Source organism: Hevea brasiliensis, chromosome 10, assembly GCF_030052815.1.
Source record: "Hevea brasiliensis isolate MT/VB/25A 57/8 chromosome 10, ASM3005281v1, whole genome shotgun sequence".
In the NCBI taxonomy this organism is placed as follows: domain Eukaryota; kingdom Viridiplantae; phylum Streptophyta; class Magnoliopsida; order Malpighiales; family Euphorbiaceae; genus Hevea; species Hevea brasiliensis.
The window spans coordinates 8,572,989-8,590,175 of NC_079502.1; the positions used below are offsets into that span (position 1 = coordinate 8,572,989).

General features: G+C 29.8%; 2 protein-coding genes across 2 annotated transcripts; both read left to right on the plus strand.

Annotated features, from left to right (window-relative positions):
* Positions 1-2,648: 2,648 nt before the first annotated feature.
* Positions 2,649-3,532, plus strand: LOC110648743 (uncharacterized). Its single transcript, XM_021803081.2, has one exon. The coding sequence runs from the start codon at positions 2,794-2,796 to the stop codon at positions 3,289-3,291; it is 498 nt and encodes a 165-aa protein (XP_021658773.2). The 5' UTR covers positions 2,649-2,793; the 3' UTR covers positions 3,292-3,532.
* An 8,320-nt stretch (positions 3,533-11,852) lies between these two features.
* LOC110648744 (calmodulin-like protein 3) lies at positions 11,853-12,993 on the plus strand. Its single transcript, XM_021803082.2, has one exon. It carries the CDS (start codon positions 12,199-12,201, stop codon positions 12,655-12,657), a length of 459 nt encoding a protein of 152 aa, XP_021658774.2. The 5' UTR covers positions 11,853-12,198; the 3' UTR covers positions 12,658-12,993.
* The last annotated feature ends 4,194 nt before the right edge of the window (positions 12,994-17,187 follow it).

Here is a 17,187-nt window from a genome sequence, read left to right on the forward strand (position 1 = left end):
AAAATGTGAGGAAGTGGTAAATGGTGTCTTTGACCTAATGTGAAGTGAAAAATGGTCATTTGTGACCTAATTAAGTGTGTTAGAAGTGTTGGAATTAAAGCCAAATTCGGAGGGAGTGTGGTCATGCTGCTGGCAGCATGACCAAAACTTTCTTTGAGGGACCAAAAATGAAATTTTACAAGTCCAATTGGTATGAGACCAATTGGGGATGAAAATAGACACTAAATGACACAATTTTCATTTAGAAAGCATGCCCAAAAAGTGACCAAAATCTAGTGAACAAATTGACCAAAGTTGAAAAATTGCAGGCTGCCTCTGTACAAACTAACCAAATGAACAGTGTTTATTCATTTGGTCATAACTCGCGCTAGGCAGGTCAAAATGACCTGAAATTTTACCAGTGGTTAGATGAGATATAGACCTAAAACTTTTATGAATAACACCAACCCAAATTATGCCATTAACCTAATCAAATCACTAAGCAAAATTGAATCACTGAATCTACAGGACTGCAGATTTACCATATAAACAGTAAAGTTTCAATGGCTATAACTCTCTCTAGAAAACTCCGATTTAAGCGATTCTTGAACCGATAGAAACTTAAGACATAGTTGATCAAATTGCTGAACAAAGTTGGATCAATAAATCTGCCAGAACTAAAATCTGCAGCATGAACAGTAACTGTATGTTGGACATAACTTAAGCTACAAAACTTCAATTGGAGTGATTCAAAAAGGAAAATAAACTTAAGACAATATGGAACATTTTCTGTGAAGAAAGTTTTGCCAAATTCTAACAGTAAAGTGACCAATGAAACAGTGCAACTTAGGACTCCAAAACTGAAAATTTGATAATTTTGCCTAAAAGACCTAAGTTTTGAGAAAATGACCAAAATCAATGACCAAAATGTGGTATGTGGGTGAAGTTGGAATTTCCATACCTAATAAGCCTTAGAAAGTCAACAATTTGACTGGAATAGTGTAGTGAATAGTAACTCAAAACACAAAATTTCAAGAACATCGAGTTTAACACGTTAGAGCTAGGTAAAAGCGAAGTTAAATTTGTTTTTGGATTTATGTTAAGTTATGATACTGAAATACTGTAAAATTATGTGTTTCAATTGAAAAGAATACCGAGAAAGAACCCGAGGAACCGAGTCAGAACCCGAGGAACCGAGTCAAGGCCAAGAGGCGACTCGCTTGAGGTTTGCCCACAATATCACTATGCTTTAAAATTCATTGATAAAGTGAATGAAATATGCATTTTACCTTTGCCTTGAATTGTTGAAAGTTTATTGTGACCTTATTTATGATGTTTTGATTTAAATTGTGAAAGTTATTGTGTATATTTAAAATGACAATGTTTAGCAAATTGTTAAGATAAGTTTTGAAACTACAATATCATGACCATATATTTGAACACCTCACTAGCACGACTAGTGGGGGTAATTAGTTTCGAATTTTGATTCCTTCTCTGGAGAAGTGTTGAGGTGTGCCAGTAGAAGAGGATGTGAATGGATATCCACATATTTGAGCTAGCTCGCCTTGTGATGTGATTTCTCTTTAGCCTCTGGCTATTGAGATTCTATTTGTTTCGAATGGCATGATCTAACTGTGGGTTTTATGAAATGTGATTTAATACTTCAAAATGAAATTATTTGGGATTAAAATCTCATGATGCATGATTGTATTTAATTCTCATATTCTGTCAAATTTTTGAATAAATGTGATTTAAATTCTGTATAAAAATTATTTTAGTATGTTGTGCATCACTGAGTCCTAGTACTCAGCGATAGCTTTTATTGTTGTTGTAGATTTAGAGACTAGAGGAGCAGCAGACTGAGCTGTTGAGGTGTGAGGATCTATCAGCTTGAAGTTATCGGGTGTAATTTATACCCTGACTGTAAATATTTCTTTTGATGTATGTATTGCACATAAATATATGGACATATAAATTCGGTATTGAGCAGCTTGTACAAAGTTTGTATGAAGTTTGTAATAAAAATTTAGTTTGGATTTCCTTTAATGTAAATTTTGTAATGATGTATATATATAAATTGTTTTGTCTCTAATGAAATATGAGTGGAACTATTTTATTTAATTTGAATGAGATGAATTACTAGTATTTTGAGGATTATTGAATTTTGAAAATTGAGAAATGTTGACTTTGGAATCTTGAGATTTGAGATTGATTGAGAAATTGAAGTAGTGGTTGAGAAAAATTTTTAGAAGTGCTTTTTTACAGGTATTTGAAGAACTGTTTCTTCAAAATATAAATGAAACTCTGTTAAAATTTTTATAAAATTTACGAAAAAATAAAATGGGCCAAAAATATTAACTAGATTTAATTTTAATTAAATGTTTTGACACCAACTGAAAAATGCTCACCACTTAACAAAAGTAAGAAAATTATTTTAAAATCCCTTGTAGGGTACTTAATGAGTTATCGTTAGGAGAAGTTCGGTTGTTCATTAGGTATTCTACATGATTATGTTATACTTTACAGAGGGATAAAGTGTGACAAGTAACTTCAAATTAAAGTAATTATTTAATATAATATTGTCATATTGATTTAATAATAATGCTATATTATTATTTCTTTAATTTTACTTAAATTATAATTTTCTGTAAATTATATTTGAAAAGAGGAGGGACGAGTGGCAATCGCATGAGGTAAAGTGAAGATCGATTGTCCGCACTGTACTAGCAAATAACCGTAGAGAAACCCGTTCTGTTTCCGAGCAACTGCAGTTTAGCCCACACTGGATCCCCATTCATCAGAACGCCCGCAAAAATGGCAATATCGACCCTCCAGAGACTCTCCTCCCAACTCCACAGCCTTCAATCTCTGTCTCTTTTCACCAAATCTGTCCTCGTCCGCTCCTCCGCCTCCATTGCCTCCGCCACCGCCACCGCCTCGTCCTCTGCCAAAGTCGCCGACAGAATCGTTAAGCTCTCCGCTATCGACCTTGACGGTAAAAAGCGGGAGGTCGTGGGCCTCTCCGGCCAGACTCTCCTCAAGGCTTTGACCAACGGCGGTCTTATCGATCCTGCCTCCCACCGCCTCGAGGAGATCGACGCTTGCTCCGCTGAGTGCGAGGTCAGCATCGCCCAGGAGTGGCTCGATAAGCTGCCACCGAGATCTTATGATGAGGAGTATGTTTTGAAGAGGAATTCTAGAGCTAGGGTTTTGAACAAGCACGCCAGGTTGGGATGCCAGGTAGTCCTCACGCCAGACCTTCAAGGTATGGTTGTTGCGATCCCCGAGCCAAAACCCTGGGATATCCCCTAAAACGAGTATGAGTTTAGGGTTTTGTTTTTGATTTTGCTTTACCATGCTGTTTGGAATTGAATATTTAATAATGTGCACACATCAAATGGATTTATGTTTCCTGAAATGTGGGATTTGTGTAAGATCACCCTTGAATTGGGTATGCTGGAACTTAATTCTGATGTTTTGGTTGTATGCTGGAACTTAATTCTGATGTTTTGGTTTAGCTAATTAGAATTTTCTGCAAAACTTTTGTTTACCATTACATGGCTTGTGTAATTTATATTAAGATTTTGATATTGTTATGATATTGGTGGATTTAGATGTTGTGCTCTGTTATGCTAGTGGGAAGCAGCAGGAAAGGTAACTGATGGAGTTTATATTGTTAGGGATCTGAGAGAATCATACTTGATTTGGGAAAGCTTGACATTGGTAACCACTGATCATATTAAAGCTGAAATCGGTCATGTTGAAATAAATATAGAATGAACATAAGGTTCTGGGTAATTTGTATCAAATGTTTGGGGCAACAAAGAAAAGTGGGGTTTTAAGTTTTTAGACATATGAGACTGTGGAAACCCTTGTTTAATTGATCTCGGATTATTCTAATAGCAGAAACTAATACTGCATAATGTGCTTCTTTTCCCCATTTGATATTCAAATGCATCATTAAAGCATTGTAGTTCTCTAGGATCAAATGTAGTTTGAAGTGAACTGGTCCTCTAGCTTGCTGATGGTAGAAGTTCTTGACTGCAATTTGAGAAAGTAGGATTGTTATGTTTAAATTTTTTTAACAGTAGAGGGTGAATATAATTGCAGATATTGGGACTCTCTGTATAATTTTTGAAAAGGAAAATTGTACTTGAATTCCAATTGTTTTTCCTTTCGATGTTAGAGCATGCGGTAGTTCTCTTAGAAAAGTCTACAAAAGAGGGTGGGCTTTGTGAAATGTGAAAAACAGTCAAGAGTAACAGTTTAAGCAGTGGAATGTTGTGATAGAATACCTATAACAGATAATGCTGTTAAGATCTGCGGTTTGCTGTTAAGTACGTGATCTTAATATTGTTGATGATTTTAATGTTGTGGTATCTGTCAAAGTTCTAGTTGACATAGGTTTGTCTATTCTTTGGAAACGAACTTCAAATTAGTACAAGTGATCCAAGTTCTAGTTGCCATAGGTTTGTTGATTCTTCGGAAATGAGCTTCAAATTAGTACAAGTAACCCATCCTGGAGTTATTCTCCCAAAACAGGGTACGGTAGCCAACATTTTGTTAGATTGATGGGATACGTACCTCAGCAGATTGTTACTTAGTAAGGAGGGTGTTTGATTCATCGGACTACAGCTGATAGTTGATAAAAACCCAAATAGGTGAATCAGAGTGTATAATAAGTTTTAGAAAATAGAGCTGATAGTGGTATCCATCAGCTACGGTTTATATTAGCTTTATTTTTAGAGTAGTTTCTCATTGACTGATAATTAATTTAATTTTATTTTTTATTTTGATTATATTATCTTTTTTTATTTAACTCAAAAATTAATATTATTAATACTTTTATATTTTTTATTTATAATTTTAACATTTTAATTAAATTTCAACTTTATTAAAATATTTTTTATCAATGACAAAAAATATAAAATATTTATTTATATCTAAAATCTTAAAATTAATTATAAGTTTTTTCTTTATCAACAATAATAATTATTTTATTATTTTATCTATATTTTTAAAATTATTTAATTATTTTTTTAAAAATTTCATTATTTTCTTATTCTAATAATAAAATAAATAATATAATATAATAAATTAATAATTATATTTTTATTTTAATAATATAAAAAATAATATAATATATTAATTTGATAATTGTATATTTAATTTAATAATAAAATAAATTTATAATTTTATATTTATTTTAATAATAAAATAAATTATATAATATATATATCTTTATTGATGATTTTACATATCAACAATAGTAATTAAATATAATTTTATTAAATTCTTAATATAAATTAATTATTAATTAATAATAATAATTATCAATTAATAATTATTAATTATATTCAACAGTTAAATCAATTGTCGTTAGAGAAAATCCAAACTCACCTAGGATCAAGGATGGCGTGTTATCTGTAGATGCAAAAATCTATCATCAAAGCATGCCTGGCCTAGGGAACCTCTTGGACTTGGTTGCCTAGGTGCTGTTGCATGCACCTAAGCAGTTGCCTATGGTGCGTACGGATACGAATAATAACTTGTGAGCTTTCAAGTTTTTGGAGATCATAAAGGCATAAGGCGCAGTGTGTCGCCAGAAGTGTCCTGGAGCTCAGATGTAGGGCGTGTGCTTTGAGTGGAGTGAGGCGCAAAAGAGTATAAAATTTTATTAAAAGTAAAATAAATATAAATATTTCATTAAAATTCAAATAATATAAAAGTTAAAAAAAATAATAATTAATAAGTATGTAAGAATTAATATTTTTGAAATATAAATAAAATAAAAATAATCGAGTCCCAAAGCGATTGAGAAAATCGTAAGTCAAGTATTCAAAAGCAATTGAGTCAATCAAGACGGAGTAATCAATTCGGTAGTCACACACACATTCACAAACATGCTACAGAAAAGGAAAAAAAAATTAGAAAGTATGAATAGAGGAGCATGAACCATGAAGAGGAAGAAACCCAAGTGGGTAGGGGGTAGAGAGAGATGTACAATTTTAATGTTGTTTGTTATTGATGATATATTTACGTAAAGTAGATGGAAGATATATCGTCTGCCATTGGATGGAAGCTGTTTCTTGTTATTATCTGCCATGTTATTTTATAGAATATTTTGCAAACAACCACAAGGGATTTAAGAAATTCATGCTCAGTTGCTCATTGAGTTATGGCAAGTAGCCATGGATGTTATGACATCATTAGGCTTTTTCTTTTTTCTTTTTTCTTTTTTATTGATATTCATATCTAGAATTGGGTATTCGGTTCAAACTTAATCGAATTGAATTAAATCATTAAAATTAAATTAATTAAACTATATTTTAGAAACCTAGCTGAAAAAATGAATGAAAAACCGAATCGAATTGAATCACTGTATTTCAGTTCAGTTTGGTTTGAATAGATCAGTTTTGAGTTTTGATTGATTTTTTTAATATAGATTTGATTTTTAAATTATTTAATATGATTTTAACCTTTATTTGAACATATTAATCATTAATTAATGAAATTAAATAATATATATATATATAATTACAATAATTTATAAATTTTCTATAAAAATAAATTAATTTAAAAATTAATAAAGTAATTTGATTCAGTTCAATTGATTTTTTTTCTCTCTAATATCAAATTAAACTGAAATAATTGAAAATTTTAAAATGCAAAATCGAATCCAACCGAATTATATTAAAAATTGAATTGAATTATCTAACTAAAGTAATTCGATTAGATTAATTCAATTTAAATTAAATAGTATTCACCCGAATAGTAATCACCCTAATTCATATCTATATCTTTGGTTATTGAAATGCCTGAAATATGTACATGTTTAAATTGAATTCAATTAAATTAGAGGGAGAGAGACATGGTAAAAAAAAAAAAAAAAGTAGAGGGAGAGAGAGAGAGGATAAAATTGTATGGGCCTACATAGGAGAGCTTTCGGCCTCATAAGATTGGCTCACTCTGCGAAGATTTGGGCTCACGGAGCGCAAGGCTTCTTAGCTGACTTCACGACTCAAATCATCACTCGATCAACCATCATCAAAACCCTAATTTCCATCGCTATAAATTCATCTTCTCCTCCTTGATCATTTCATCTCATCGCTTTGCGTATCAATTCTCAGCCGCAGTTTCTCGATTTTTCTTTTCACTTTCGGACGAAAGGTTTGTCTATTTTCTACTGAATTTGGGTTTAAGCAAGTCAGCTTCTTGGTCGGATCTGGAAACGGGTACGATCCGGGCAATTCAATTTCAAAACTTGCGACATGGAACAAATGCCAGTATCACTCGCCTGAATCTGATATCCACTTCCCTGATTTTTCAGGCCCTTTTCCTACTGGCATATTCCTTAATTTTGTTATTATTGTTTTTGGTTTCTGAAATCTGAAGCAAACGCACTCTGTCCCAAAACTGTTTTTACGAAAAACGAATGTTTTGAGGCAATTTCTTCGTTTGCGATAACAGTTGAACTTCCAGCCAACTCGCCCATTGGATCCTTTCATCTATGATCTTATTGGGCACATGGTTGGATGACATTGAAATTTTACTTGTTTATTCTCAAATTTAAGCTGCACTTTCTTTGTTTATTTTTGATTTCAAAGTCGAAGCTCTAGAGGAATAAACGAAACTTGTATAATTGAAATATGAACCTGACTTTCATGTCTTCGGTAAAAAGACGAGAAATGGACTTTGATTTTCTTTAGAAACCTTTTATGGGTTTAAGAAGGAAACAGGCCTAAGATCACTTGAAATGTCTTCCAGTAATCTCGTTTCTTTGATTTTTAGGTTCAATTTCTTCGTATTCGCCGTGACATCTGGGTGCGTATTTTTGGTTAAGATGAAAACCAAAAATAGGGATGAATTCCAAGAAATGAAGAAGAAGAGGAAAGAATTCTGGGAAATTATACCCCTTTCAATCAAAGTCCATGATAAGAATTCTTCAGTCTCATTCCCTAAATTCAAATGTTTTGGCTGATACACAGAAAAATTTCACCCAAATTTCTGACTCATCACCTGTATTGCTAACTCTATGTTGTGATGTAATTGGTTGGACGCAGCAGTGGCCACGGTCTGGTTTTGAATCGAAATTAATTTGGTTAAAATCGAATCAAAATTGATCAAAATCAAAATTTGTTTTGAATCGAATTGAAATCGTCTTCCTGCGGTTTGATTCAGATTTATATTTTTTAAGTACTGTGAATCAGCAATTCTAAATTGGATTGAACTGATGATTTAAATATAAAAAATTTTATTGGATTGAACCGATGATTTAAATATAAAAAATTTTAATAAATATGTTATGTTACTTTTAATTCATTTATATATATCATTAATTCTCTATATAATTATTCTCTATATTTATTTTAATTTTTAATATTTTTTTAATTTTTATAAATAATTATTTTTTATATTCATTTTAATTTTTAATATTTTTTCAATTTTCTTACTTTATTATTTTATATATTTACTGAAAATTTTAATACTATTTCAATTACTTTGTTATTAGTTTAAATTCTCAATAAAATTTTCAATACCTTTTATTTTATTTTTTTTTTCTCTTTTATAAATTTTAATTATAAATTATTATATAATTTTTACAAAAAAACAAGTAATAAAACTATAAATTTTTATTCCTCTAAATCCTAAATGAATATATAAGCAAAATTAAGTTCTTACAATTTTTATTAATTTCTTTAAAAAAAATTAATTTCATCTTTAGTTTTTTTAATTACAGTTAAGTCTTTATTTATAAAATTTTTTTTAAGATAAATTATTTTCTTTCTTTTTTTTTTCTTATTTTATTTTAATTGAAAGATTTCTAAGAAAAATTAAAATATTTTTACAAATATAATTTAAATTTTAAATCAATAAAATTTTTCTCTAATTTTTTTTATCTAAGCTACCCTTAAATCATATAAACTATTTTGAACCGTCCTTTTTGAAATTGCCCTTCAAACCGTTTTAAATCGGGGCTCAAATCGAAACTGACGGTTTAAGAATAGTCTTCCAAATCGTTTTCTGACAGTTTGGTTCAGGTTCATGATTTTATTAAGCCTAAAATTTTTCTTAAAGATAAATTATTTTTTTTTTCTTATTTTATTTTGATTGAAAATTTCTAAGAAAAATTAAAATATTTTTATAAATATAACTTAAATTTTAAATCAATAAAATTTTTCTTTAATTTTTTTTTATTTAAGCTACCCTTAAATTATTCCTAAAATGCTTTCAAATCGTCCTCTAAACTATTTTGAACCGTTCTTTTTAGAACCACCCTTCAAACCGTTTTAAATTGGGGCTCAAACCAAAATCGACGGTTCAAGAATCGTCTTTCAAATTATTTTTTTGACGATTTGGTTCAGATTCATGATTTTATCGAATCTAAATTGATGATTCAGCAATCATAACCTGCGATTCTTAAACCGTGGCCAGTGGATGTACCACATCATATTATTGACATGGTGAGATCATGAAGTGAACAGTTGAAAAGGTGGAATGGCGACCGAAGGAAGATGGCAGAAGAAGAAATAAATATTTGAAAATTTTTTTACAGTGAAAATTCAATACAATTCATAAATGTCTATTTATAATTTAAAAAAGAAATAATTAGAATAATTTAAGAATAATAATTTTAATCATATATTCATCTCATCCTATTAATTGGTTGAAATGGTATTAAGTATCCTAATTACAATAAAAATATTTACTTTTATGTGCATAAATAAAATGTTATTTAATTTAAAATTACTTATCAAGTTAAAATAAAATTATAGTAAAAAACTTTTAATAATAATTATATATTATTAAACTTTTAAGTGATGTTAAAATTTTTTATTGTAAGTAATATAAAAAAAATTAAGAATATTTTTATTATTTTATAAAATTCATTCTTTCATTCATTTATATTAGTATTATAAAATCCTTTTCGACATAGATGCATTTATATATTTTTATTTATGTAATAATTTTTAATTTGATTGGCTTATACTAAATATTGCCATTTGGCTTAATTTGATGATGACAAGTGTCATTATAAAATTATTGTTACTAATAATATATTATTATAACAAATATATTATTTGTTATCTATTGTCCATAACATATTTATGTGTGTTCATTATTTAACTTAAAAGGTTTCATGCCATTCTTAAGATTAGGCCATATTTTTTAATTATGATCCATTGTCAAGTTTTTTTTTTTTTTAATTAATTTGTAGATAAACAAACATTTTGTTAAAATTTTTAAATTAATTTGTAAATAAACAACTTTGATTTATTGCAAATTTGATCTATAAAAAGATGGAAAAGTTTCTGTACTAAAAATTCATTCGTGTGAGTTTTGATTAAAAAAAAATGCATATATATAAATATTTCATCATTGATGTATTTATAATTAACCCAATAGTATTTCAATACAAAAAAATAATAATAATAAATAAGACATATAATTATTCTAAATTTTATTACAAATTTAAATTGCATTTAGCATATATAATTTAGAATTTATTCACTATAAAAATTTTACAATATAATTTTTAAAATATAAAATATTAAATTATATTTTTTAAATAAAATAATAAATAATTCACACAAAGACTGATAAAATATCTAGTTATAGGTAAACAAAAATTTTCATACATATGACAAAACTCTATATTTTTGGCATTCAAATAAATCTAATTTGTTGGACGGCTTGGCTAGGGGCCCTGCTCTTTTTTTTTTTTAATTTATTTTTTTTTCTAAATTTATAAAATAGCACCTCTTTTTAAAAAATTAAATAAAATTTTTTAATGCTTTTATATTTATTTATATTATTAAAATTGTTCATTTTAATGATTAGTTTTATTAGTTTCCTTTTAAATATTTTCACTTAAATTTAGGGTTAATAATTTTATAAAATGTAATATTTAAAATTAATTTTACACCTATTATAAAAATAGATTAAAGATTGAAGCTAAAAAAGTCTAATGTTTTATGGCATAAGAATTTATCTGTATTTATTTTATTTCTATAGAATCAAAATTTTTATTTACTATTTATTATTAAATAATTATTAATTATATATCATTTTAAAATATTAATTAATTTTTAAATATTTCTACACGCACTTAAACTCTTAAAACTTAAAATTAGTTTTTCTGTGATACTTTTAACTCTTTAACTCTCAAAATCTAAATCAAATTATCTAAAAATTAATTTCTTAATTAACAAAAAATATTATGATTTATGAACCTTTGTTTATTAAGTTTTTCTTAGTTACTCAAATTAATAAAATATATGATTTATCATAAAAAAATAATAAATTTATAAATATTAATACTTTTAAATTTAATAATTTATACTTTTATAAAATTTATTAATTTTATTAAATATTTAAATTTTATTTTTTTAAAATATAATATATAAAAATTAATAAATATTATTATAAAAATATATTTTATATTTAATTAATTATTTATATAAACGAATTCAATAATAATTAAGATAAAAAAAACTCCAATAATTTTGAATCTATTTATATAGAATTCAAATCCGTACTAATTGATTGATTTGGATATCGTTAAATATATTCCATTCCAAACCAAACATGCCATTAACGTGGTAATAATCCTTCATTCACGCGTCAACTGTCATCTCCTGTCTTAGCCACACCCTTCTATAACTACCAACGGTCCGCAACCACCATCTAGAGCCAGAGCCGACCCACCATTAACAACCACAAAGTTCATTATCTAATCATTGAAATAACGGTTTTCGCCCAAAATTAGCAGTGCCAATTCCCATTTACTTGGACTCCTTCAAAAAACTATTCTACGCGTTTTGAACACAAAAATAGCCAATAAAATTAACATTTGTGAAGGTGGTTTGGTCTTGTCTTTACACCATATGTTTCTTCTTCTTTTTGCTCCACAAATTTAAACCTATTAATCACCACCACCCACCACCCACTGCCTCTGCTCACTTGCTAGCCTTTCTCTTAAAGACATTTTCCATATTTACATATCTTCTCTTTCTTGTAATCTAAAAGAATCTGTGACTTAATTATCTCAGATTTTTGTCACCTTTTTTGCTCTCCCTTTTCCCTTTTGTCTTTGAAACTACTCTTTTCTAATAAGGAAGAATTAATCAATTCCTAGGTGTTTATATCACTGTGTTTCTTGATCATCGTTATTGATTCCTATTTTTTTTTTGTAATACTTCTCTTTTGTAATTCAAGATGGATCCGGCAGAGCTACGCCGGGTTTTCCAAATGTTTGATAGGAATGGAGATGGCAAGATCACAAGGAAAGAACTCAGCGACTCGCTACAGAACTTGGGTATCTTCATACCCGACAAGGATTTGGTTCAAATGATTGAAAAGATTGATGCTAATGGAGATGGGTTTGTGGATATTGAAGAGTTTGGGGGATTATATGAAACGATAATGAATGAGAAGGACGAGGACGAGGACATGAAAGAAGCATTCAACGTTTTTGATCAAAACGGAGATGGGTTTATCACGGTGGACGAGTTGAAGTCAGTTTTGGCATCCTTGGGGCTGAAGCAAGGAAGAACTTTAGAGGATTGCAAGAGGATGATAAAGAAAGTGGATGTGGATGGAGATGGGATGGTGAACTACAAGGAGTTTAAGCAGATGATGAAAGGTGGTGGGTTTGCTGCCCTAGGTTCAAGTTAAACGATATTCATACGCGCATAGAGAAGGTTAATTAATCCAAAAAATAAAGAGAGAGAGAGAGAGAGAGAGAGGGAACCTTTTTCAAGGAGACCTCTTTGTATCATTTATACACACAAATTTGTCATTTCTGATCGATTATGAGAGCATATAATTATGATTAAGTCATAGTTGTTATCATGTTATGTTGAATTCAATTATTATTATTATTATTTTCTTTAGCTTTTATAGCTATTGCTATGTTGTTTTCGCTTCATAGGCAAAAGGGAAATGCTTTTTCCTTTTTACTTCTGATTAATTGTTCTTCTTTTCATGTATATTCCACTCTCCATTTTTCTTTTTTGATTATACAAAATGGGATACAGCCTAAGTCTGTGGATTCAGTCAGTTGGATTTTGAATTGAAAGCCTAAAATATAAAAACCAAAGATATAAATAGGATTGATTGAAATTGTATCTGGGTATATATTGAATTCTTTTTTGTGCATGTATGAATTTTACAGTGGTTTCTTTTTCTAAATCTTCTTTCTATGGCAGTGTTTTTGTACAATAATTATAAGTAATTTTACAGATCTTGATATTTAACAAGGGTTTCTTCTCGATCTTGATGATATATAATTGATTAGGAAACCTATTTTTCTTTCTCAATTTGAGTTGCATGAATTGGAATAAAAGATTGTTAGACCATTAGAATAAATATTGGCTTCCTAATTGTATCATTTTGTGATTGTATTTTCATTTTGTGATTGTATTTTTTGTCTTTTTTTTTGGGATGATGAGGATGGGTTAGATTGACTATCCAGTTGAGAATTTAAGATCGACTAAAGCTGGTTATGGTATGTTTTTCTTGGTATATCTGAAGGAGCGGAAGTATGATAATTAGTGCATTGGAGCATTAAATTTCAAAAATTTTCTTCTAGAGTTTCATGCATCATGCCACATCTCTTATGTGCCTAATTAATTTCAATGCTCAATTGCATATTAAAACACTTTTAATATGTATTAGAATCTATATTTGCCATTCAAGATTGTGAATTAACAAATTAGTTCATTTAAACCCTAGTTTAAAAGAGGAATTTGAGCACTAACCTCTTTGATGCACTATGAATGCAATTGGCATCTTTAGAAAGCACTTAGGACCCCAAGTATTGTCCCTCTAGCTTGTCCACACCAAGATTACCAATGGGCAGCCCCCAACTTTGCTTCTTAAGTCTTGCCAACCAATTATAATTTGGGGTTTTGCTTTTAGAGAGGTTGTATGTGTGTATAAGACACTAAAAACAATTTCTAGCAATTTTAATTCAAAGAAACCAAGAGATTTTCTTTGGAACAAGTAAGAAAAGAAGAGAGGAGAAGAAGAACACTTTGTGCTGTCACATATAAGAGAGAAAGGAGAGGTGGCTGATTTTTCTTATAACTTCTCTTTATATACTTAGGTCAAATAATCACTTAAACCCTTTGCCACATGTCACCACCACATTGCATCTTATTTTTAATTGACTTAATCACATTAAGCCAAGTGTCAAAGCTAGATTTAATCTTGAGTTTGATCACCTTGCATGATAGGAAGACAAATGACAAACTTATATGATGCCATGTGTCACCATCTCATGGTGCTACATGTCACCATGTGAAATGACCAAATTACCCTTATATTTTAATTTTGAGTTCTCAATCCAAAATCATTATTTCTCCCCTTCTAATCAATTTATATCAAATATAAATTAATTAATCTCCATTAATTAATTTCTCACAATTAAATTCATATTTGAACACTTTAAATATAAATTTAACTTATACTATACATCCAATAAGCTATATTTGGTTTTAAGCCATGCTAGGGACTTTGCAATCTTATTGCAAATCAAACCTATTTAATTAATCAATTAAACTATTTAATTAATCAATTAAATCACATTTAACTTAGTGATTAACTTGTGTATGTGTGTGACTCACTAGGCTTATCACTAATTAGCAATGAGATATGATATTAACTCTTAATGTTATCAAAACTCTTTCTTACCATGAATGATTTCTCTAAATCATTTTAAGCATTTCATAGATCATGGTTGACACCTAGCATAACGTACCATGACCACCCAATTAGTAATAAGGAATACCTTAAATGAACCTATAATCATATGTTACCATGCACTAGGATCTCTCTGTTACAAAATTCTAATTCGAGCTGGAGTCATGGTTAATGTCAAACCCCATTTGCTATGAACATTATGTTCTCTTTTAATTTCAGTTCTTGATTAATTAGATTTTCTTGTCAGAAACTCTTTTCTGACTAAATCTGTCTTTCCTGGCCAGGAACTTGAAACATCAAGAACAATTAAATGAACATAGGATTTTATCCCTATTTACTTAGGGTAACAGATTCCATCTTGATCAATACCTATTTCCATATATAACTAGTAGGAGCCAACACATGCCCATAGACCCATACACAGTACAAGTATGAAAGCAGTATCAAACTCAAACCACCTATATACAAGATAACTGTTTTATCTCAGGTCTAAAGATTATATGCACTAATATGATATATGACAATGCATTGACAAGAGTAAACTCCATGTGATTGTCATATGCGTCACTGGTTCGGCCTACTTATCATGTGTAAGTGCCTATCATCTTTGTTATGTGGCATGAGACTCACCACTCCATCTTATTTATATCTCATATAAATACCTTGGGAACAAACATGATTACAATCTTTCTGGATAAGTCATGTCTTGTGTGAAGTATCCTCGATTGTGAACTAATTTATGATACTTTGTGCTAAAAATACTGTCACTCATATTCTTAACAACTTAAGAATATAATTTTTAACAAAATATCAATAGACCTTTTTTATTACACATAAATACATTATGTAAACGAAAAAGTGAAATTGCCTTTTATTAATAAAATATGTACAAGATACATATAAAATGATATGCTCTAGGGCATACTACTAACAATCTCCCACTAGCACTAGGGCCATTTATTATAATATCTTAGACCCATCTTCTCTAGATGTTGGTTTAACTGAGTTTGTGACATAGGCTTTGTGAATGGATCAGCTGGATTTTCAACTAATGCTATTTTCTGCATAGCTATATCGCCTCGCCCAACTACAGTTGCTATTTTCTGCATAGCTATATCGCCTCGCCCAACTATCTCTCTGATAATGTGATAGCGCCTTTCTATGTGTTTGGATTTCTAGTGAGACCAAGGTTCCTTAGCCTGTATGACCACTCCATTGTTGTCACAGTAGAGTGGAACTGCCGACTCATTGGAAGGAACTACTTCAAGTTCTGTCACAAACTTCTTTATCCAAACAGCCTCTTTTGCAGCATCTGATGCAGCAATGTACTCGGCCTTTGTAGTGGAATCAGTAGTCGTACTCTGTTTGGAACTCTTTCAACTGACTGCACCTCCATTATAAATGAACACAAACCCAGAGGTAGACTTTCTATCATCGATATCTGATTGAAAATCAGAATCAGTATAACCATCCAATTACAAGTCACCACCTCCATAAATCAAGAATAAATCTTTAGTTCTTCTCAAGTACTTAAGGATATTCTTGACAACTATCAGGTGTTCCAAACCTGGATTGGGTTGAAACCTGCTAGTCAAACAATAACATATACGATATCCAGCCTAGTACACAACATTGCATACATTAAACTTCCAATAGCTGAAGCATATGGAATCCTGGCTATTTTATCTCTTTAGAAAGGTGGATACTATGTCTTATTAGTAACAATCCTCTCTTGGAATCAAGCATGTTAAACCTTATTAACACCTTTTCCAAGTAAAGACTTTGGGATAAACCAATTATTCTTTTCACTCTATCTCTATATATGCGAATTCCAAGAATATAGGTTGCCTCCCCTAAGTCTTTCATAGAGAATGTATTTGACAACCATACGTTTACAGTTGTTAACATACCTATGTCATTACCTATCAACAGAATGTTATCCACATATAAGACAAGGAAAGTGATAGCACTATCACTAACCTTTTTATATACACATGGTTCATCCACATTTTTGATAAAACCAAATGACTTAATGGTTTCATCAAAACGGATGTTCCAACTCCTCGAAGCTTATTTTAACCCATAAATGGATTGCTTTAGCTTGCACACCTTGGAACTATCTTGGGATTCAAAACCCCTAGGTTGTTTCATGAAAATGTTTTCATCAATGTATCAATTGAGAAAAGCTATTTTGACATCCATCTGCCAAATCTCATAATCATAGTATGTAGCTATTGCTAATAGAATTCTAATTGATTTAAGCATGGCAACAGGAGAGAAAGTCTTCTCATAGTCGATTCCTTGCCTTTAGCGAAACCCTTTCGCAACTAGCCTTGCTTTATAGGTCTCTACCTTTCCATCAAAACCAATTTTCTTCTTAAAAATCCATTTATTCCCTATAGGTACAATACCTTCAGGTGGTTCAACAAGGTCCCAAACTTGATTCTTATACATAGAATCAATATTGGATTTCATAGCTTCAATCCATTTTAAAGAGTCTAT